This window comes from Mchenga conophoros, linkage group LG2 (assembly GCF_057382185.1).
Source record: "Mchenga conophoros isolate Kocher_MC1m ecotype Shallow Benthic linkage group LG2, M_conophoros_male_GT1.1, whole genome shotgun sequence".
Classification (NCBI taxonomy): Eukaryota; Metazoa; Chordata; class Actinopteri; order Cichliformes; family Cichlidae; genus Mchenga; species Mchenga conophoros.
Window position 1 is genome coordinate 34,378,166 of NC_140527.1, and position 24,377 is coordinate 34,402,542.

Here is a 24,377-nt window from a genome sequence, read left to right on the forward strand (position 1 = left end):
CAGTTTGGTGTAGAAGAACTTAACTGGCCTGCACAAAGTCCTGATCTCAAACCGATAGAACACCTCTGGGATGAATTAGAGCAGTGACTGTGAGCCAGGTCTTCTTGTCCAACATCAGTGTCTGACCTCACAAATCTGCTTGTGAAACCTTGTGGAAAATGTTACAACTGCAAAAGGTGGACCAACATCATATTAAATCCTTTGGACTACAAATTGGATGTCTATCAAGTTCATATATGTGTCTCACATTTCATAGAAGTGAAGAAATGCTGTATCACTGCAGCCATGATCGGATACATCATGCAGTTTGTCCATTCTCAGAAACACCAAACATGCTTTAATAAACCTCGCATACTACTCTTACAACTGCTTTTATTTTGAAGGGACATAGCAATCTCAGGTCACATAAAAAAGAAAGAAAGATTAATGCAGTATGTAGAGGTTTTTAATAAACCAAGGATTTCTAAGTACTTATTTACTAATGTCAGGGGTAAAGCTGTGTGCATAGTTGTTTTGTTTAGGATTACAGTACTAACATATAAGAGCTTAACTTGTGCAGAGCGGGAAAAGATTTTTTTTAGCAGAGTTGCAAATAATGATTGGATTAAATCATTAATATGTACAGAGGAGGTCAGGAGATGAAACACAGTTTGTGGCTGTATTTCAGCCAGTGGTGTTGGCGATCTCAGCCAGTGGTCAAAACAATGTATTATGAATGCAGGAAAAGTACCATCAGATTTTGATCTGACAACAGCGTTTCAGGATGACAGTAATCCCAAACACACTCCAACCCAGTGGTTCCCAAACTTTTTTTTGCTAGGCCCCCCTTTGTTTTACAAGAAAAATGTTCCCGCCCCCTTCTCGCGCGTGCACACGCACAAACACATCCTCCAACCACACACACCCATATTTTGCTCCATTGCGGTTTATTTCACACCTCAAACATTTAGTAAACAATTAAGCAAATACAAGTAATCTGCAATAAATTACAGGTAGTAATAAAATAAACTACTAACTCTTTTACGCTATGTCCACACCTACACGGGTATTTTTGAAAACGCAGCTGTTTCGTCCACACGTAAACGGCGTTTCGAATCACCGAAAACTGAGATTTTTTTAAAACTCCTTTTTTGCGTTTACCTGTGGACGAGGAATACAGAGTTCATCACTCAACGTCAAAGGTATGTGCCTTTTCTCACGTCACACTGTGCCTCACGTTATTGTTTACATGAGATGAATTGCAGAATGGCAGATAGAGACAAAATAATGTTAATCTGACTATCTTCAGGTTTTACACGCTTACATAGGGACGCAGTTAATGTCCCTCTATTTAGAAAGGCAGAGGCGTCTCGGTGTAATTATTTTACGTGTAGTTGTTTTTTTTTTCATGTGTAATAATATTCAACATTGCTATCAATACATTTTTCAAAAAATGCCTCTCTGTGCAAAATGGGTTTAAAAACATAAGCAACTGTGGGATCCTGTTTGTCCGTGATTTAAACAGCCCAGCGCTGCTCCCAACAAAGGGAAAACCAATTCTGCAGGGGAGACCTACCTCGGCACTTGTGCAGGTGAAACCAAAGGGAAGACATGCTTCACCATATTTTCTAGTCTTTGGCTTAGAATGAAGTTGGTTTGGAAACATATGCGTTTCTGTGGGCGCCCCATGCTTGCAGTGTCCAAGCATTTTGTTTTTTTCCCCCTTTTCACACCGCGCCCCCCCTGCAATGGCTCTGCGCCCCCCCCCCCCCTAGGGGGCGGGCCCCACACTATGGGAAGGTCTGCTCCAACCAATGCTGTAAACGCATACCTGGATAGAACAAACACACAACGGCCTCCCCAGAGCCCGAACCTCACCATTACGTAAACATATCTGAACACAATAATGTGAAAACATTAGCAGCACACTCATGCATACACGTAACTGGCTTTCTCATGAGTGTGCAGACCACGAAATGGTTATAGGTTGTTGATCCTGGAGAAGACACAAGACGTAAAGGGTGTAATAAATCTTCTGAGCACTTCAGTGTTATTGTGATCCAAGTGTCCTTCCAATACATCACAGTGTCCTTCACATCTTCTTATCCCTCGTTTTTTTTTTTCTTTTCTTGAAAAGCATATCAACTGACAATTTCCTCTCAGTTTACTTTACACGAGGTGGCAAACATCACATTTAATTATATGGATAAATATTTCCCTTTTTTTAATTACTGGATCACTGGTGTGTTGAAAGTAAATTGACCACAGAAATGTCTTGGCTCGTGCTCTGAAAGCAGATGTGTGCCAGGGGCCTTACAAAACAAAATATTATGCCTTAATTGAAATAATTAAGATAAAACTGCAACAGTTGAACAAATTGCCTGTTTAAAAGCTCAATAAATCTGTTGCTTGTACACAAGTCCAGTAAATCAGCAACAATTAATTTATAAGTTTAAAGTAGTAAAGAAAAGTGCTGAAAACACAGAAAGTATTAAAATATTAGCCTTCCTTCAAATGTTAATGACTTGGAAGGAAGCTATTTGTATCTCACTGGCAGCTATCACAGCCTTCAGACACATTTTGTAGCAGATAAGAGTCCTTCTTTTCCCGATTTGGGAAATTTTGCCCACTCTACCATGCAGATCTCTTCAAGTTCTGAGATATTTTTAGGCACCCCTTGCACACACAGCACTTCCAAGGTCTCCCAACTGATTTTCCGATCTTCAGTGATGTGCAGGTCAGACACTCAGAGGGATGCTCCAAAAGATTCAGCTTATGTTTCTTGTAAGTAGTTCAAGGTGGATTTTGAGCTCTGCTTTGGATCATTGCCCTGTTGCAGAAATCAACCTCTTTGTTGACTCAATTCATGATATTTGGCTCTGTCAGTATTTCCTGTGCCTCTGGTTGTCATACAACCCAACCCGATAAACTGTGCACTGTTCTGCTTAGCTCTCCATGGGTTTGATTTTGGCATTTCTCTTGCGGCTCAGGTGCAGTTTTATCTTAAATCTTTATCTTAAAGCTTTCTATGTTTTGACTTCCACGGTTTCCCCTTCACTGCCATTTCTAAATTATAATTCAGACAGGGGAATTGCAGAATGGAGAGTTTAATATCTTTTTATAGCCTTAACCTGTTTAGATTACATCATTTAGCCTGATTTTATACCTTCAGCAAGTGGCTTAGAGGAGCCTGTCATGATAAAATATTAGCTCTTTTGTTGTTTTGGGAGTTTAAAGAGTCAGGAGAAGTCCTAATAATGCAGCTAAGGACCAACAAGTTTCCTGCAGGGGGTGCTTTATTACTTCATTTCACCATAGAGTCCAAACTTTTACACACTTATGTCCCGCAGTATCCAACTGACCAACCCGTCTGTCAGTCCAGCTTTAACCAGGGCTGCCCGTTGCACCCGAGGACAATGGCAACAGCAGGATAAGTGGATAAAGAGCCCCTATAAATAGTCTTGTCATTTCCTAAGCTCTGATAATGCAGCACAGCCGACAGCGTGTGCATCACCGCTTCACAACAACGCCTGATAGATCGCAATTACAAGATGGTAATTGTGTGCAGTGTGTGCCGTGTGCACTCCCTGTACTCTCTGAATGTGCATGCTGGTAATTATGTGACAAAAGCATCATCAGTGATGAGGACATATGAGCAGACAATGAGGACCCCTTGTATTGGCTGGTGGAAAGAGAAGGGAAGAGGACTTAGGAATACTTTAAAGCCCATTTTGGAGGTTACAATGATACATGCTTTGTACTTTGTTCACTGAACTATGATTACGCAGATTAGAGAAAATGGAGGGGTATTGTCAGACTGCATTATACTTTATTATTCAAATAACACCGCCTACAATGAGGATAATCTTCCCCAATGTGTTCTTAATTTCCATATCTAATTCCCCCCCCCCCCAATTCAGTCCTGTGAGTCTCGATTTGAGTAAAAAATTACTTGCAAAGCTGCTTCAGTGAAACGGGGTTCAATACTAATGGAAAACCTCTAAATGAAAAACGGCAGTCATCTAAGGTTGATAAACTCAGTCACAATATTCATCAGGTGATTGTGGTCATAATTACGGTGCTGGAACTGCTCAAGCATTTAACCTTAGCACCCAAGAAGACAAGACATTTGGATGCACAGGCAAAGTCTCAACAATGCCGCTCTGATTACTAGTCTGACTCCAATATTTAACAAAGTGAACACTTTTATAGTCATGAAAAACCAGGAATGCAAACAATTATTCCTACACAGTCTGACTGTACACTTTTAAAAATCCAATTTAAGACTTATTAAGGCATTTTAAAGCCCTAAAAAGAAATATGCATTAATGCCATTTCCGGGGAAGAACAATACAAAACCTAAGAATGCTTAATATCCTCCACAATTTAATGTCTTTATTTGTTCTAATTAAGGAAATATGAATAGTGTATTGATGTAATCGCTTAACCTGCTGTCTCCCTTTTGTAGCGCTCAGTGAAATACTGAAATATTTATTGATATGTTACCAGTCTGCGGTCAAGAAGGAGCTGATGAGCTGGTAGCAGCAGGGACCAAATAATCCAATGGTGCCATATTTTTCAGGAGCAGTGCAGGGTTAGTACTTTTCTGATTTTTATATGTGACTCCACTGCTTTCCCCAAGAGACATTAAATGGATTTAAATGTCCCTGCTACTCCTTTTTCTTTCCTCTATAAGACTCTGAGAAGAACAGACATAGCACAAATCCAACTGTAACAAACTATTATAATTCTAATTGGAAAATATAAAATTACTTTTTTCCAAAACCTCCCAAAAGAAAGAAAATACTTTAAAACCTTTAATTAAAAATCAGATTTAATACCATTTAGTATAAGAATACTGTACACGCTTAGAGAAGTTGTGCTTGTGTACTTATCAATGGATCTGTACGCGATCAGTCATCCATAATGAAAATCTCACCTGTGGTCATGAGATCTGGGTAATGATCGAAAGAGTGAGGTCATGAATACAAGACGCCGAAATGTGTTTACTCAGTAGGGTGGCTGGGCTCAGCCTAAGGCATTGATTATACTTTCCTCTGAGTCTGCGGGGGTCCGAGTTATGTAAATTTTGTCACCAGTCGGTGAGCAAGAGGGTCCGTGCAGACTTGCCAATTTTTGTGACCACGTGGACTCGTCTGCAGAGAATTTACAATTGACCAACTGCACATGTAGCCCAGGCAGCGTGCCTCAAGCAGACTTAAAAGAAGCATAACAGGAATGACCGCTTGACCATCACGCTTCTGGCTACACACATCCAAATCATACTACAGGGTGAGTATCATGGACATATAGAGGGAGCTTGAAATGGCTGTTTCTTCATGTTAATGGGAGCCAAATGAGATGTCATCTGGTTAGGATGACTCCCCCTTGAAGGTTTTCCAGGCAAGCCCGGCTGGGAGGAGACCCTGGGTTACTTTCAGAAGTCTCTGAGGAGATTATGTGTGTCATCTCTGATCTTCCATATTTGCTGTTCTACGATTTCTGATCAGTTACTTCCTTAATCTACCAATTCATTTAGGTATGGAGAGCAAAACACTGCATGGATTGAGTGAATTTAGCCCACAAGGACTTTTGAAATACAAGCCAATACAAAATTGTATGTTTTAAAATAAATACTGTATGTGTAAATGAAAAAATATGCTTCTCACCAACGCGACATGTGTTTGTTTCAAGGGTTTAAAGAGCACAATTTCTCCCTCCACAGACGACATATTCTATTCTCCGTATATAATATGTCGTCTGGTTCAGTATGTGTATGTTTGACAGTATTGACGAACAATGTGGCAGTAGGGCAATTTTCCTGAAGCCATCAATTTTTAATGGCTTTTTGCTTGTTGCCAGAGGGATCTTCAGAAGGTATTGCTTAGTCTATCTGGCGTACATCCAAGATAAAGAGCGGTAAAAGTTCAGCAAACCTTAACGCCCAAGCCTTTAGAGATGATTGTTGCTACTTCCTTCCAGGTTGGATTAAAGGCACAAATCCAAAATATGAGGGTATAATCAGCCAGTATTTTTCAATATTCACCCAGCAGGCCAGTTTGTTTGGATTTTTACTTAAAGTTTTTCCAACAGCAGGTCCAGGAATATGTTTTAAGATGAGTGTGTCTATAAAGCAGTTTGCCACCTATATCTACAGATATTCCAGTGCCCAGTTCTTTCTCCTATCGTTGTTTCACATAATCAGTAGTCTCACTATTCAGTGATGTGATGCTAACTTGCTTATGAGTCCTTTATTAGTAGTATTACATGCGACAATTAATATCTGTATCATATGTGGCAGTTAATGTGGATTGAGGCATTTAAAGCCCATATGTCTGACACAAGTTACAGATTTTAACAATCTTACATGTGCAGATAATGCCATAACATGCTCACTGTCTAAATTTGCAATCTTGCATCACTGGTGCAAAGTCAGGATTGTTTGCTGGACGCCTAAGATTCAGTTTAACTTCATTTTGGAGCTGGAAACGTTCAATCATATCATATATCATCTATCTTCAGTGAAAGGTTGACCCACTGGCTAGATGTCTTGATCATTTTCAACATAACCAAGCGCTGATTTGATTGGAAAGGAAATAAATAAAACTCAATATTCTTCCATTTGGCCTCATAGGACGAGATGCACCAGCATAGAAGTGGACGCCACTGGGCTGAGAGGCAGTAATCCCTTAACAATGGTAAAGCCTAGTCTCTTCTTTCCTCAAGCACGAGCTAGGTAGACAATTTCACCCTTGGTCTTTTTTTGTCCCAAATGAGCTCACAAGCAATTTTGAGATCAGATCAAATTTCTGCCAGCAGGATTGTCACTGGAATTGCAGCTAGAGAGAGATAAGTGATCATTTAAATTTCTAGCAACATTTTGGTCAGCTGTCAGGAAATCAGTAATAAATTTAATATTACTTTTGAAAGATTTCACATATTAGAGGCTAAAGTCTTTCCTGAGAGTCCTGAGCAATAAAACTCACTTGGCTGCATTAAAGACAGACTTCTTACATCCCACTGCAGATCTTTACTATTCTCGTTTCCGTCTTACTAACAGTTTAATTGTGCAGAGTAATGTTGCTTTCCTCTGCTAATGTAAACACTCAAAAGCAACTGTCTCAAAAAGAATATTGAAAGAGTCTTTGAGCAAAACTGAAGGCAGGTCTGAAAATTTTGCAGATTCCGGCTGTCCAGAAAGGCCAATTAAAGCACGACGTGTGAGTCATGCCGGCATATGAGTTTAATAAAAATGCACAGCGTCTGCCTCCTTTAATATGACTACACGAAGGCTTCAAATGCCCTGAAAGCCTCCCTCCTTCCCCTGAGAGATCTCTGTGCTGTTTGTTTTGCCCTGGAAAAATATGGTGTCAATCAGATCTGATTAAACCACAACCGCATACTTCTGATGAAGTTTCTTGGTATTAGACAGTTCATAAATAACACATGGACATGATTTATTTCCCTTTTCTCCTCTTTGTTTAAATTTTTTATGGTTTAATTAGTTACGATTACGCCAAAACTGTGTGTTCAGGACAAGAAAAATGTATCTAAACAATGGATACAGATGCCAAGATGTCACACATTAGTCAGAGTTTTGGCCATCACATTGTTTTGTTAAAGCTGGACCTGCAAGGTGTGGACCTGACCAAGAATCTGAAGGAGACTCGACACTCACAGAGCAGAAATTTGTAGTTTAAAGTGTAACTACACCTTAAGGCAAGGTCTAACTCAGAAATAAATCACACAGTAATTTGTGCTGTGAACCCAAATAGATTTTTCTTTGTGTACAGACTGTTATCAGCTGACCTGTGCTGCTACCCTGACATTCATTGTTATTTTAACAGGAAAATATGTGATGTGAGCAGCTGATTTCTAACCTCTAGACACTATAAAAAGGTAGAATTCAAATAGTGAATCTAATCAGCATCATTAACTTAAATACCTTACAAAACAGTATACAACCCTTGATATAACCAGTCTACAATAGTGCTTCACTGTTATCCCAATACTGCTAACTAACCAATTCACCCTGCACCAAACTGCCTGGTATTTAAATGCAGCCTTTGAATAAAACAAAATTAGTTTACTTCAGTTTAAATAAAAGGAACAAGAAGTCCAGATTAGACTTTACCGAGAAACATCGAAAAGAGGCTGCACAGTTCTGGGGGACAAAGATTCTTGGGGCCGATGAAACCAAGAACTACATGACTGCATCACTACAAGGGGGTAGTTTTATGGCTGCCAGTGGAACCGGGTCAACACTGTTTATTGATGATGTGATCACTGTTAGAAACAGCAGGATGAACTCTGAAGTGTGTCGGGCTGTATGCTCTGCTCAGATTCAGGCAGTTGCTGCAAAACTGATCAGACAGCAAAGCCATCTCAATCCAATAGAGCAGCTTTTCAGGTATTAAATGCAAAGCTGAATGCAGAGAGTCCCACATACAAGCAACTGATGGCAGCTGCGGTAAAGGACTGGCAAAAGATCTAAAGAGAAGAAGCACAGCATCTAGTGGTGTCCATGGTTTCTAGACTTCAGACAGTCATTGACTGCAAAGGATTTTTAGCCAAGTAATAAAAACTTGGCTACAAATATTTAAAATCATTTTTGAGCCTCTTAAAATAGGGAACTGTGTATGAAAGCAGCAGTAATTCCTAAACAGTTAAATTAAAGGTCTGCACTTCAATCACATTTTGACTGTTTTAATTTAAAAGCCACTGTGATGGTGTACAAAGGCAAAACCACAAAAAAAAATGTGTCTCTGTCCTGACTGTGTCTCTGGGCCTAACTGTGTGTCTAAGTTCTTCCCGTGCCTCCATTAGGTTTCAACCATTAATCTTAATCTTCCAATCAAATTAAAAACAAAGGCAACATTCCCAGTCTGCTCACTTTTGACACAGACAATATTTACCTTAACAAACTCCAAGCAGCACACATCATTAATTGCTTCCCATCCAGCACAGATACCATCAGCAGATCCACCCAAATCCCACTAGGAGCCCCAACTCTACAAAACAAACCAACACATTTGAATGCAGCACTTGCCTTGTTGACAGAAGCTCTGATGGGCCAAGTGCTGAGGATCAAGCTGACTCCTTTTCTCTTTAACTCCTTCATTCAGTCCATCTCTCTCCATCTCCCACATTGGCCCAATCAGGCTAATGAGGCTCACACTTCCTTCAACCCTTCCTGCTCGCTAAAGTGGCGATTGATTGGAGGGGTGGGAAAGCTTTTAACTAGGGAGGGGTGGGAGAGAAATAATTAGCACGAATGAGCTTTTTCTGCAAACTCCTTCAATTTGGCTTTTCTCTTTCGGTTTATTTACTGACCCAGACAACATTAGGGATTAACTCTCCAAGGGTATGTTAACTTCTCAATGTCAGGGTGTAAATCAGTTTGAGGCTATAAACTAAGGCCCATTTGTCTAGCGCCGATGTCTCACTCCTCTCAGGTCACAGCACTGCGATGATGCCCGAGTTCATGAGGGAAAGAAGGGGGAAGGGAAAGGATTAAAGCCTAACAAACCGAGCGCTGAAGTTTTTCCTTTCATCTTCCCACTCAAATTGAGACACAAACTGAACATTGCAGCATCCTGTGGAAACTGGGAGGCACTGAACCTTGAACACTCAAAATTCTGACTACACAGAGAGCATTAATGTCACTGCCCGAATGACCAGTAAAGTGGTCTTTCTGGCAGTTGTACCGTTATTAACTCAGACAGATCTGGACTGGAAAAAACTAGAGCAGCAGCACTGTCTAAATCCACGCTGCAGCCAACGAGTCTCTGCAGCCTCCAAACTTGACCCATGGCATAGACACAGATACAAAAGGACAGAGTGGCCGTAACGCAACTTCAGTGTTGTGCTTGAAAGTGGGAGACACAAGTAGAGATTTAAGTAAGGAGCAGAAAAAAAAGAGAAGAGACTTGAAAAGGCAAGCAGAAATCTGTAGCTAAACATAAAACAAAATGTCAGCTGTGATCACTTCAACTACCTTTTTTTTAAATGAGTTTGAAGCCCACACACTCTGATTACTCTCAGTGGTGGACTTCAGATCATCTAAAGCCTTAAAAGTTATTAAACACACCCCCAATCATTTAAGTTCTTGTAGCATAAAAAAAATGAGGCACTTCATGAGGCAGCCTAATAGTAATTTTCTATTCATTTGATATGTCTTTAACTCATATGGAGGGTTTTCTTGAAAACCCTCGAAACACAAACACAGAGCGCTGAGATATAAGCTCCCATTAGAAACAAACCAGGCTAACTATGGCACGTCTCCTTAGTGACAATTAAGTTTATTTAGCACAAGGAAGTCTATAAAAAAAGCCAATCCTTTTTTACAGAGATAAATAAAATCCAGTGTTCTTCAAAAAAAAAAAAACAAAAAAAAAACAAACCTCTAAATGAGAGGACAGTTATGATTTAGAAAGCAACTGGCTTCACGTTAAATGCAGTCATCTCAGGTTTTAGATCAGCGCGTCACTGCTCTCATCGATTGTGATTCAAATATAAAAACCCACTGGCACGGCCTAATGTTTAAATCCATCTTAAAGCATTTACAAGCTTAAAAATATGTCCACCAAATGCATGATATCATTTTTACTACAGGTTAGAGCCTGTACGGCATTTATGAGTCGATTAACATAAAAGTTAACCAGCAAATATTCACATCTGCTGAATCAATTTATTACCTGTGTAATCTTTTCATGGAAAAAAAGAGAGTGACTTGTTTGAGGCATTAAAATGTGGTCTTCCTGCTTTTGTCTCAGTCATATTAAATTAAATATCTAAGGTCCCTGTCATATAGATTAAAAATAGCAATATGAGTCTATTTCTCTTAACATCAGCTTCTCAGCTCTTTCACTGTTCATCAGATCAAGAACAATGGGCTTTTTATTTTTTAAACTCAACTAAACACGGCCTTACTTTTCGGTTTGAACTGACATCAAATGTGTTTACTTCAAAAAGAGTATTTTTTTACAGTTATGATGTTTATTCCCTTCACAAGTTTAAATTACATTTAGAGTGCTATTAAAAAGGTCTTCGAACTTATTTTCTGTGGAGACCCTGCGATGCCCACGTTGTGTCCTTACCGCTGTCTTGAAGTTCACAGACAGGCTCTTCACTTATGGTGTTACTGTCAAACTGAAATGTGTGGGCGGACTGTGATTACATCTCTAAGGAGTTGACCCGACACCGATTATTGGCTGTGTCACAGTAACTCCAACACTGAAGAACATTTTACTGGGAAGGTGTTAAATCTAGTTTTTGGGAGAAGAAGCCAATTTGAAACCCTGAAATCTCAGCTCTCCAATTTCTCCTGCGCCTCACTTGATCTTCATGTGTTCTCTTAAAGGAGCTCGCTGAGGAAAACACTTACTGTCTCACCTTTTGGGCCGCCTGTCTGGAACAAGCACCAGTGGTAGAGTGCATTTGTTCAAGTACAGTTTCGAGGTATTTATGCATTTAATGACTATTTACATTTTATAATTTTACTCAAGTACATTTTAATCTTTTCCCTGCAATACATTAATTTGACAGCTGGAATCACTAGTTACTAAAAATCTGATCAACTTAAAAATGGTTTTAAAATTTGCAACATTTAAAAGCTGATTAACATAAATCAATAAGAGGCAGCATTAATCCAGCATTACATAACTATATAACACAATAATAAGGGCATCCCTGCTGCTTACTGCTGTTACTTTTGATATTTCAAGACGGCGCTGATGATACTTCTGCATCTGACGTATTAATCCATTATGAAAATAACTTGATCATTTGTCAGTTGGGTAGTGGTCTAAATCAATTACAGTTGCTCTACCCTACAGAGGAATAAAACAAAGCTAAATGTACTTCTGCTCTGTAATAGTAGTACTTTGGATGATGGGTAAACATTGCATCAGCCCCGTCTTTGACCCTGCCGATCACCACCGCTGCCTGAACTCGCTTCATACAGCTCAATCTTACTCTGATGGATTTTCTCTTTTATTGGTTTTTTGTACAGTAAATCCTCTTTACAGTAAAAAAAAAAAAAAAAAAAGAAGAAGAAGAAGAAAAGAGCAGGTTATGTCTCCATTTGGCAGAGTCTGCACAATCCTCGCCACAGTGATCCCGGTTTAGTAGCTGGTAGAAAGAGGAGGGGGAGAGCGTGTCGTTACCAAGTTTTGACAGCACATCATTTTTGCTCTCAATCTGAAACTACACCAGCGATGCCAATTTGACTCTGTAGTGCTTTTGTATACAGATAGTTGACAGGCACATTGTAAGAGCGCGTCCATTAGCGGTGCTTCACAAAACAGCCAGTGCAGTGGGGATACTGCTGTAGGAACTGGAGCTAAATAAGTACAGTTACTACAGCAGGGAGAAACAGTGCATTTCATGAGGGATCTGCTCTGCTTCACAAGAGCGGCATATGGACTCGTTTTACTTTTAGAGTAAACAGCACAACTCTGGCTTAGTTTTCACAGATGCCAGCAAGCTGAAGGCAACGAGAAGAGTTTCATTGGTTCTCAATTGAAATCCTAATCATCAAAACACACGGGACATTTATAATTTTGCAGCATCTGAGTTCCATCTTTCCTAAAGCATACACGCATGAAATATTTGTCAGCAACAGCAAACTTAGTGTGACATTTTGCATCTTGTAATATGAGCCTGTCCTAACACAACCTGACAAGTGCTCTGGGTTAGATATATGGTAACTGCAGGAAACAGAGAACGCTGTGGGGCCTAAGAGACCTCAGCAGCACGACTAGGTCCGTTCTGGGATTTCCATCAATCCTCCCCCCTCACACCCCTGCTACTACCAGAGAGGTCGGGTGGATCACAACAAGCTGCCTCCCTAGAGTAAAACGTGTGACTTGGTGACTAACTGGCAGACGTCGAAGGGTGTCTATGAAGCCTTGAAAACATTCATTCCTCTTGCTTAAAAAAATAAAATAAAATTACTACAGCTGGCTACAACTTGATTATCCTCTAATAACAGCTACACTATGTACATACTTAAAACAAACACACTATTACACTATTACCAGCTTAAGCACCAGAAGCTGGACCAGATACAGTAGATCAGTTAAAAAAAAGAAAAAGAAACGACAACAAAAGAAAACTTAATCCTTGGCCTGATGCTGGAAAATCCCCTCATAAAGTGGTTAAGCATGCAAGATTCCCACTGAATGTCCCCCATCATTCTAGTCAAATGAGGAAAGTGCAGCTCAGGTGAAATCTAAGAAATAATTTTAGCTGCGCTGAAGCAATTTAGAACAACGTCAGGCCTGACAATCTCCCATACACACTCCGGCAGCGTGGAAAAAAAAACGGCGACGTCTGCCAGGCTGATTCTGGCGCTAAGCACGGCACTAAGCCCCATTGACAAAGCCAGCTAAGAATCAGAGAAGCCTTGCAGAAGGAGTGTGACGCTGTAGGGTAATGCTCTTGTAAGGGGCTCTACCTGCAGCGCCAAGGGTTCGCCTGTTTTATCCTCTTAAAAATCACCAAACAGGATCAGAGAGTACATCCCTCTCACCTTTTTCCTCCAGCATTTTCTAGTCGATGTCCTGCTGCTTGTCCATCCGTCTGGGTCCGCTCATCCATAACTCCCCAACACTCCCAATAACTTCATCCTCTATAACCCATAGGCCCCCACAACCCTGCTATTGCTACAGGACATCATCAAGCATGGAGTTCTCTGGAATCAATAAAAGATGCCCCAACACTGACTTGAATTTATATTTCAATCGAAGGAAGCATCCAAGCTCAAAAAAACACTTTTGTTTAATTATTAATGCTCCCACCATGCATCCACCCGTATACACAATGTAATAATAAAAGATTAAGCTGATCTTGTGCGGCTTCTGCTGTATCACTTCTGTTTACGGCCCAATTCAAAATTACCCACCGTTATAGAAAAAAAGCATTAATAGCCATTTACAGTGTTTGTGTCTGCTCACTCGAGCTCTATAGTCTACATCATGAGCAGGAACCAGATCTTATATTACAAAGTTTTTGCAGTGCCGCCAAGCAGAGCAAGCCTTTAAATATGGATCATCTTCACTAACAACAACAACAACAACATCAGAAAAAAAGAGCTGTGGCTGCAAGAAACAATTATATTCATTGTTTATTAATGAAGTGATTATTTTCTCAATTAACAGAACAAGCATTTAATCATTTAAGACCAGGGTTCTCAAAGTGGGGCCTGCAGGCCGAGAGCAGAAACATTTTATTCAGGCCGTGAGAGCAACACTGAAAGAATGCACTGTGGTACTTTTCATTAATCCACGGTTCATGTTAAACTGTAATATAGCCCGCACAGAGCGAGACCAAGGGAGCATTTATCTTCAGTTTCAACTCTTTAGTCCCGCCCTCATAGCAGACTAAACCTCCCCGAGTCTGATAAATGCAGCTGGTGTTAAAAAAAAATAAAAGAACAGCCATCCCCATTAATATGTCTGTGAAGGTTCTCAGTCATCCAGGTCATCGAGCTTGCAAAGAAAAGCGTCTGGACTTCTTTAAGTTGCTTGAAGACGTTTCACCTCTCATCCGAGAAGCTTCTTCAGTTCTAAGGTCAAATGGTGGAGAGTCCCAGATTTAAACCTAGTGGGAGTTTCCCCCCACAGAGGGACAAAGGACCCCCTGATGATCCTCTAATCGCCTGAGCCAAGGTGTGAAACTGGGTGCGGGTCCCAATCAGCCAGAGTTTCGGGTGAGCTCATTGTGAAACCTGGCCCCAACTTATCATGCGAATTCCTGAGGTCAGATGGCCCAGGATGTAGTGGGCGTTAAGGCGTCTGGGGAGGGAACTCAAAAATGCCTTTGTACTAAATGTACAAGCCTAGAGCAGAGGTGTCAAACATAAGGCCCAGGGGCCAGAATCGGCTCGGTGCAGACTCCAACCCGACCCACTGGACAACTCTGGAAAATGTGAGTGAACAGATTTTGGACTTTTAACTGAATTTTTTCAGCTTTCACTCCTAAAACACATCTCAATTGGCCATTTACACTACACGAAAGTAATTAAGGATTAGATTATGAATTAAATGACAGAAAAGTTCTTGTTTTTCATGTCCTACTTAAGAAAGGTATTTTTTTTTAACAATGTGTACACAGCATTTTCTGTGACTTAGTAAAAGCCTTCTGTTTTATAATTAGAGGACATTATGGGAAATGAGTCACCAGAACTATTCTGTAATTTTACACATTTATCTCTTAAAATTCAAGCCCAAATAGTCACGCTGACAGATTTCTTTCATTTACTACAGGAGCACGTTTTCCCAGGGATTAAATATGTAGTTAAACTTGACTTTAGGTCTAAGTGGGCTGCATATGGCCTGTAATGTGAAATGAGTTTGACATCCCTGGGCTGGTGGAACACTGTTTGGCAGAGACATGTGAAAAAGTAATTTCAAAAGCTTCTTCTGTTCAGTTTGTATGAGCAACAAAAATAAGCAAGCATTAATGAATGTCAGTTTTTTTGAAAAGAAAAAAGGAAAAACACAGACAAATAACATGTACGCGGAAAGACAAACACATTTGAAAGGGCTTGGGGAAGCTTTTCAAACTATTTTAAAGACCTAACAGAAAGTTGGCCTGAATAGTTGTTTTTCGAGAGCCATGCAGTTTTTGTTTGCTGTATTTTTTGTACTGAATGGAGGCGTATTTTTGGTCTCAATTTGAACATTTTGTTTGCTTTTCCTGCCCTTTTATTTCCTTCTAGAGAAGAAATTTTTGAGGAGATTGACTGTTACGTGTTAAATGGTCTATTAAAAAATAAATAGATTTTTATTTTTTAAACTAGTCACTTTTTTTTCCTATTCGGCACTCAGACCGAGTCATTCTTGACAACCTAGAATTTAGGCTACAAGACAAAAGCAAAGAGTAAAAAACTACTTATCATCTCATCACTGTTGCATCTTTTTACAAGCCATAGCAAGACCCTTAATTTCCTTGTTTTTTGCCAAACAAACAGACCAGTAGCTGTAGACGGCTGAAAACTGACTATTAAATGTGACAAAGAAAATCAGAATTTAGATCAGCACTTAATTCTGTTGATTGACTAATTACCAGGAAAGATGCCATTGGGAGAAAAATCTGCATAATGCCTGAATATTTTTAAACCTGAAATCAATTCATTAATCCTCAAGCATTTTGAAAACCAACGCTTCAGTGGGCTTTTGAGCAAAAAGGCCTCGTGCTTTTTCCACCTTCTCCAGTGTGACGATTTGTCCTATATTCATGTAAATATGTACCTAAACAAAGATGCATCTCTTCTGTGAAACAGAATACTGAAACTGTACTCACTCAAGCTGATTTGACTTTGAGCTGAGTCTCCTTCTGACCTTTGAATCGACTGCACACCTAAACCTTTATTATTATTCCCGAGGAGTTAAGCTTCAGGCTTTGATCAGCATCTCAAGTTAACGCTATGAATATCTCTATTTTCCCTGACGGTCTACAATTACTCATGAAAGGCTTTTAATCTCCCAGCTTTTCTCAAGAAATGTTTGTTCATCAATCCGATCACACTTTTTATTTCAAAAAGCTGATGTTGCGCTGACGGTAACGTGACGGTTTGGGGTGGAAATCCTAGGTGACCTGAAGAGTTAGTGCCTTTCACCTGTCTAATGCCTGACCTTTTGTCCCTCACAACACCACCCCTGCTCCTTTATCCATCCATCCATCTCCTTTTCTAGGTTTCTTATCCAGGGGGATGTTACAAGTCCAGCCTACACATACAGACTCTCTCTTCCTCCCTCTTGTCGGTCACCTGGGGGCCGAGAAAACTATTGGCTCTTTAGCCACAGTGGGTGGGTTAGCAGAGCCAACCAACAGCTTTATCTCTGACCAGCAGAGGAAAACCTGGGAGACCCTATCTCATCCACCCACACAGGCACACACATGCACATGACAGGATACCTGCTCACATATCAAACCACTCATAGACAAAGCACATCAAACACGTACACACAGTTAGAGCTGGGTTCATGTGTGCTCCTGGCAAAAGCAGGTGAACACATGCAGACTTACATATATGTAGTCTTAACAGCACATCTAAATAAGGGTGTAAAGGTGTGACACACACACACACACACACACACACACACAAAGACTCCTGGCAAGCAGAAATTGTGACGAAGACAAGTGGTTCAGCTGCGAAGACTGAGATAGGACCGGAATATTCTTTATCTCTTGACGGTGCACGGCTTAATTTTAGGGACAGTTTTTTATAGTCTAGCCTGAAAGATTTATCAGCTGACTCTGCTGCTGCATTTACTTTAACGCACCGAATTAGCTCCACGGAAAAAAAAAAAAAGGACATCACACAAAAATACTGAGAGAACTTATCGGTTCAGTTTTTAAATCTTTTTCAATTAGATTTTATTCTGCGCAGTGAAGACGGTGGGCCAGAATAAATGGCATTTAATGTCAAACATAATAAACACTACGGGGGCTAAAAGTAAGTGTAGAAATGGAAATGAAGAATAAAACTTTTGCAGGGCAAAAATGCAGTTCAGTAGAGCTCAACAAATTTGCATTTAATCAATTTGAAAAAAGGTTTTAATGCAAAGTTAGTTGCTGCGTAGCAGCACACACACACTCCAAGAACGCATCACTCCAACGACATTTCATTGTGCAATCCATCTTAATCAGTTAGCCCATCAGAGACAATATATCCTCCCCTCCATCTCCCTACCCTTCTCCGGACGGAGTGATTGAGGGGTGTAAAGAGGAGGATGTTTCTGCCCACGTCTCCTCCCCCAGTATGCCCCCCACCACCACCACCCGGACGGGTCTTAAGTGCTTGTGGGTTTTTATGTTTGTAGTGTTTTATAGGAGTGGGCAGAAGCCAGGAGCAGTAAAAGTGTGGAAAGAAGGAGGGAGGGAGGAATAGGAGGAGGAGGGAAGGAGGAGTTGAGGGTTACTGTAAATCCAATCTTTATTGAGAGAGACACAAACGACAACCAGCGCCCACCCTGCAACGCCCTGTTTACCTGATCAACGAGTGCTGATTGAGGAAAGGAGAGAAGGAAGGGAGGGAATGAAACAAGATAAGGGAGCACGTGAAGTTCAAACCTGTTAATTTATCCGTCCCTATGCATTCGTGTACACGAGTGTCTCTCTTCATGCATATATATGTGTGCGTGTGTTTGAGTGTCTAATCAATTGCTAACCACCAGCCAGGCCTGGAGGCCCCCACCCTCCCAACCTACCTACCAGCCTGCCAGTATAGCGTATAATTGGCCACAGTTGGCTTCAATTGAATGTTTGCTGCCTTAGGGGCCAAATGATGCTTCAAGGCCTTTCAAAGCAGCCACAGAAAATCCACAACACTCCTCCACATGTCAAAAACCGCACGCTCTGGTCAGAGCTTTGCTGCAACAGCAGAAAGTTTACAATTTCAAAAATGAGCGTAATTAACTTGCTCGATGTTTCCTTTTATTTTAATGTCATATTTCTTTAAGTGCAACTGGCATCACTCAAAGCCTCTTAGTCAATCAGTTAGTCACTGGGAGAAAAGGTCAGCAGCTTAGTCAACAAAATGACCACGGAGACAGTCAGCTGGGCAGCCAATCAGTCAGGCAGAAAGGATGATCGGACTCTGCCGCCCAAAGCTCCTTTGAGGGTACCCTGTACCTGCTTGTTGCCATGGCAATGCAGTCTGAGATTTAAATACTAGCCTGTGTCCTCTCCCTGTGTCTCTTTCATCTTCTTCTTTTCACTCCTCCAGACTCCCCTCTTGCTTTTTGTCACTCAGTGTGACTCTCTCACGCTCCATCTCTCAGTCATGTTTCCTCTGGCATTGCTGAGGTTTTTCTTCGTCACCTTGCCTCGTCCTCTCCGCTAAATGACACTTTACTAGCTGTTTCTTCTTGTTAATTCTGTGCTACTTTGCATCCCACGACTCTGTAAAAGCTCTTGTAAAATACAAAGTCGCCTCTCCAGAAACACAGAGACGGTACTTACTGTATACACACATAATTACTGAAACATTTATTGACAGATGCATGTATAATTACTTGCAAGCACACACAAACAGAAGCAGTCACACTGAACTATGAGTCAACGATCAAAATATTCACTGGATGCTGGCACAGCGCGCACCTGCTGACAGTCAGCTGCCAGTGAAAATCTATCATTTTCTGCTAAAGCCTCATCATCAAGCATCATTTAGGCATGCTGGCCTGCCTCACTCTCCCCCGATGCATCACCAGTGCCAAGACACCGATTAAATTTCCCCCACATGCCCAAACAGCCTTGTGGGAAAAAGAAAGTCTCGAATGGATCAAGTGGCTTCTGGCTCCATCTAATGGTCACTACTATCTAAAACCTGAGAACAACAAGTGATGGGAGGACATGAGACCAAAAAATGTTTTAAGAGTTAGATATACATTCACTGGACTGTTTATTAGGTACACCTGGCTAGTACTGAATTGGACCCCCTTTTGTCTTCAGAACTGTGTTAATTCCTCATAGCATAGATTTATCAAGGTGCTGGAAGCATTCATCAGAGGTGCTCAGTTGGCACTAATGGACCCAACATTGGCCAAAAAAATATCCTCCACACCATTATACCGCCACCAGCAGCCTGAACTGAACTACAACACAGACAAGATCCATGGTTTCCTATCGTCTGCACCAAATTCTGAACCTACCATCCGAATTTCAGAGCATAAATGGAGACTCATCGGACAAGGCAAAAGTTTCCAAATTTTTATTATCCTATTTTAGTGAGACTGTATGAATCATACCCTCAGTTTCAGTTCTGAGCTGACAGGAATGGCGGGAATGGGGTACTCTCATGGTCCAAACTTCAGTTTTAACTTCTCGACCATGCCTAAATGCATTGGATTTCTGTTATATGTGTCGGCTGATTAGATATAGCTTAAATATTATTTATAATTCAATATTTGCAAGTAGTTTTGGAATTAAGACATTCGTCTCTTCTGTTCCAGAGCTAGTCCGTTTTTAAATAATTTAATATTAAATAGAATTTTAAAAAACCAATTTAGTAAATGGCTTAAAAATCATTTGGTTAACAGCATTACCGTTATCAGAGTGGTTTTTAAGTTTTGTTTTGCACTTATTGTCTGTCTTTAGTTTTATATTTTTATTTATTCAGCCTCTTGTTCCAGTAACTCAGACATTTCAGACTCTCCCAGTTCTTCATCGTACTATTGCTGAACATTTACCCAAAGCAAAACTGATCTGACGCAGCAGATAAACATCAGCCACTGCCATGGGTAAATGTCAACCTTTTTGCTCATAGGCCAACTGCAGCCAGCAAGGCCATTTCCGATGTCCAGCAGATGCATGCATGCATATCAACAGTTGGAGTTGAAAATAATCACTTTCTGCAGTGCACAGACATTAAAAGATACAGTGTTCTTAAACCAAACAGCTGGGGGATGCTACATAAACAAACAAAGCATATGAATTTCACATATATCAAAGGAGTCTGTCCATAATTCTTCCAGCATGGAGACTTCAGATGAATGCTAGCTCTGCTTTTGTGTTTCTTTGTCTACTTTTAAAGTTTCCAGGGAGCGACTCAGCAAATCTTCTGATTCTCAGCCGTTCTGTTGTTCTTTTATTCTTTTTGTACTCCACTTTAAAGAAAACTTCACAGTAGGATTCTTAACCATATAAAGCCCTGTAGCTGTATCTCCCACACACTGAGAAAACATAATACCCATAATCACAGCGCGAACCTCCCTCACAGGTGTTCCTTGCTAAATGTATGCACATCAATGCACAAACGGATTGGAGGCGGCACTCAGTTTGGCACCAAGCTTTTAAAAACATAATCCTTTCTCATGTTTCCCTCTGACTGACTCTTCTTCACATTATTCTTTTCCAGAGGTTTCATCTGTACACCACTGCGAGCCATTATTTTTAGTCAAATAACAGCAAAATAAAATTGAGCTTCATCAATTTATTTTTTAATTACATTTGATTTTGACCTGTGTGAAAATAGACAACTTCACAAAGGTTTAAACATAGACACACACACACATACCTGCATTGACTATAGCGTCTATCTCAAGCTTGGTGATGTCGCCGTTATAAAGGGAAATCTTCTGGTCCAATTTTTCATTCCTCTTGTAGTCAGTTGGCTGCGAACCACCTGATGATGAGAGACACAAACAACCTCAGGACCAGGTTTGCTTACCTGATAAATCAGCACAGGGGATACATCTGTAGTTCAACGCATACAAAAAGCATCATGTCCTAAACAATTCTTGGAAAAGGCTGCCACCATTTATAGAAGATCACAAGATGTGTATGTAATGAAATGATTTGCCAGGAAGGCACTCAATCCTTAAGCGACTGTCAGAACTCTCACACTCCCTGCCAAGCATCTACAGTATGAGATACAGATTCATACAAGAGGGATCTGTCATTTCATTGTTCAAGGCATTTATATAGCAAAGTGAATCTAAAGCAAACACATTGAAGCACTAAAAACTATTAGTTTCCACAACCTTCATCAAAGCAAGTGTAGTGATCTGCAGTGACCCTTCAAATGTATGACCTCCATCCATCCATCCATGGAGATATCAAACAGAGATGCTCCAAGGCCTTCTCCTGTCAGGACATGCATCAAATACCTCACCTAGAAGGTGATCAGGAGGCATCCTAGAGCAGATGCCCAAACCATCAAACAATCTGACTTAGCTCTATTCAGTGTGAAACCCAGCCACCCTTCAGAGGAAGGTCATGGACAAGCTAATACTCTGCAATCTCACTCTCCCTCACTTGTGAGCAACATCCTGAGATATTTAAACTCCTCCACTTGAGACAGCAACTCATCCCTGACCTGGAGTGAACACTCCACCCTTTCCCGGCTGAGGATCATGACCTCAGACTTCAAAATGCTGAGTCATTCTTGCTGCACACCACTCTAGTGCATATTGGAAATCACCACCTTAATTCATCATTCTAAATATACCTATATAATGTTAAATAATACAATATTGTGCACTGAAAGCTCTGCAGCTAATTCAAAACAAAATAGTTTTTCATTTCTAAAAACTTGACTCCGCCTGACAGCGTTTGAGCACACTGCCTATCATTGTCTCTTAAAAACCAGAGATGTGTGGGGCAGCATTTTTTTTCACTCAGAAGAAAATATATTGATGTTTATAATCAGACTGCATTTTTTAGCAGCTGAATCTTATGCCTACCTTTACGGAGCAGCTACATATGGGGTCTGTCCAGTATTAAAATAATTGTTAATGATCTGAAACCTTGGAAATCTGAGACTCTTGGAAAACCCTACCACTACTATCACTCAACTCTTTGTGAACAGAATGGTAACTGTGACTGATGCTGAGGGTCTGACCTGCAGTGGGAGTCCACACTGAGATCTCATCCAGTGGCTTGTAGTCAGTTGTCCAGTAGTACTGACGCCTGTCCTCCACGCTCAGAGACAGCAGGTAGTCTGAGAGAAAAGTAAGATAAAGAGAAAAGGCAGTAAGTCATCTGAAACATATAACATCAAATGTATTTGTCATTTGCACTTTGAGCAGATATCAATGAGTTTCTGACTGAATATTTGATCACTCTTCTTGGCAGATTTTGAGAAAAACATTTCTCCAGAAGGCTTTTGGCCTGTCCATGTAGGCAGTAGCAAATTTGGTCAGCACCCTCTAAGTCCATGACAATGTAAAACTCAGTCATGCTGGTGTTCCAGCAGTTTCCAGTTCATGACATGCTTGAGTCTTTGTGACTCCTGGTTGTACCAAACCAATCTCCTCTCATCTGAGAGTGACAGTTTGGATCTTCTTCCAGACTTTGCAAAGGAGGTGACACATCCAGAAAACATTCTTGCATATAGTCGTTTGACTATGGAATCTGGAGTTGTTGAGAAATGGCTCCATTAAGCTTTGGCCTCAACCCAACTGAAAACTTTTAGATAATGCTTCAATTCCAGCTCTATGACTGGAAACAATTGAATTTAAATGAACTCCAGTTAAGTGAACTGCCGAGAAGAGATGTCAGATATCTGGCCAGAATTATGCCAGATGCTTGTTGATGGCTACCAAAAGCATCTGTTCGAGTACAACTTGCTAACAGACATTTAACCAAATATCAATGGGGCTGTATGTGTCCATTTAAGCCTGTATGTATACTTTTCACCCTGTGTAGATTAAAGAGAACCAAAAATCATTTCAAATTTGTGCATCCTATTCTTTAATTTATTTTTTAAGTCATTAAAGATGTATGCTGTACAATCATTTCATTCAGGAAAAACAACAGTTAATAAAAAAATTTTTTTAAAAATTAATACAATTTAAAGCCCAAAATTACCATGACATTCATGCCTATGATGAGTGTATGTAAACTTCAGACCACAACCTTATGAAGGAAACTAAATAGTGCATGAAATTTTTCACAAGCTTACAACTTCAGGCAGCAGTAAGTCAGTTTCATTCCATAATTTATAATTTTATAACGTTACTGTATTTTAATCATGTATTATTTAATTTAACAGTTAATTAAAAATATTGGTGTGTTTTACATATTTATTAAGTTTAATTTATTAATTCGATTTTTTTAATATACAGTATAATGTGTATGAAATACATGTGTACTTTGATCTGTTACCACTAATTGCTTTATCGGTACTGTTGATCCCTGTGACAACAGCTGGACAGGTTCTGGCGGTCACGTGACCGCACACACGCGTCAAAGGCCCTGCAGGTTAAGCGTTGTCAACTTAAATTAAAATCTTCGCCTCTGTCACTGAATTCTCTCACCCTTGGTTTTCTTCCAGTCTTCCTTATCAGAGTCGAGGTTAATTTTGAGGGCCATGGCGGTGAAAGCTCCGGTGTGGAGAGACTGGACCAGCACGGCTGTGCTCACTCCAAAGGCGGTACCGAGGGCAAACTTGCCCAGCCAGCCTCTGTTCACCTGGGGTAAGGAGGAATGGGTGCCTCGGCTGGACCGCCAAAGTGGTGTTGTCGTTGAGAACTTGTCAGTTCGGCGGACAGCGTTAATATGGCTGCGGGGAGCACTTGTTGCTGGCCTCCTTCCCAGCTGGGGGCTTCCAGGAGTTAAAATATGTTTGAACTTGACACCGACACTCTGAGTGTCAGCACTGACACGGGACAGAGGGCCGCCGGTGTAGTACGGGAGAGCCCCGATACGGGAAACTCGAGCTGATACTTGCAGTGCCATGTCTGAGGAAACTAACGGGTCGTGCTGCTACGGCTTTCTAGTTTGCAGTGTCGGCCACACGTCGTTGTTTCGTTTTCGTTATCGACACACCTCACAAACACTCATGTGCCATTTTTGTTTGGGAAGTTAAGATGGGACCGTACCATTTATGAGGGGAGCCTGCTAATTGCCGCCAAATAAGTACCTGTAAAAATGTGAGTTGTAATGGT

The 24,377-nt window shown here is 40.6% G+C and overlaps 1 protein-coding gene across 3 annotated transcripts in view; it reads right to left on the bottom strand.

The window, feature by feature from the left end:
- Nucleotides 1–24,305, bottom strand: part of macrod1 (mono-ADP ribosylhydrolase 1) — a 147,418-nt gene extending 123,113 nt beyond the window's left edge. Inside the window, exons 1-3 of one of the 3 annotated variants that reach the window (XM_085297086.1) lie at nucleotides 23,748–24,304; nucleotides 22,331–22,429; nucleotides 21,005–21,112 (exon numbers count right to left, since the gene is read on the bottom strand). In XM_085297086.1, the coding sequence (XP_085153212.1) occupies nucleotides 21,005–21,112; nucleotides 22,331–22,429; nucleotides 23,748–24,168 (628 nt within the window). In that variant the 5' untranslated portion in view covers nucleotides 24,169–24,304. Of the gene's footprint in view, nucleotides 1–21,004; nucleotides 21,113–22,330; nucleotides 22,430–23,747 lie in introns of all 3 variants that reach the window. The other 2 variants (XM_085297078.1, XM_085297095.1) reach the window with 2 other exon arrangements.
- Nucleotides 24,306–24,377: the final 72 nt, after the last annotated feature.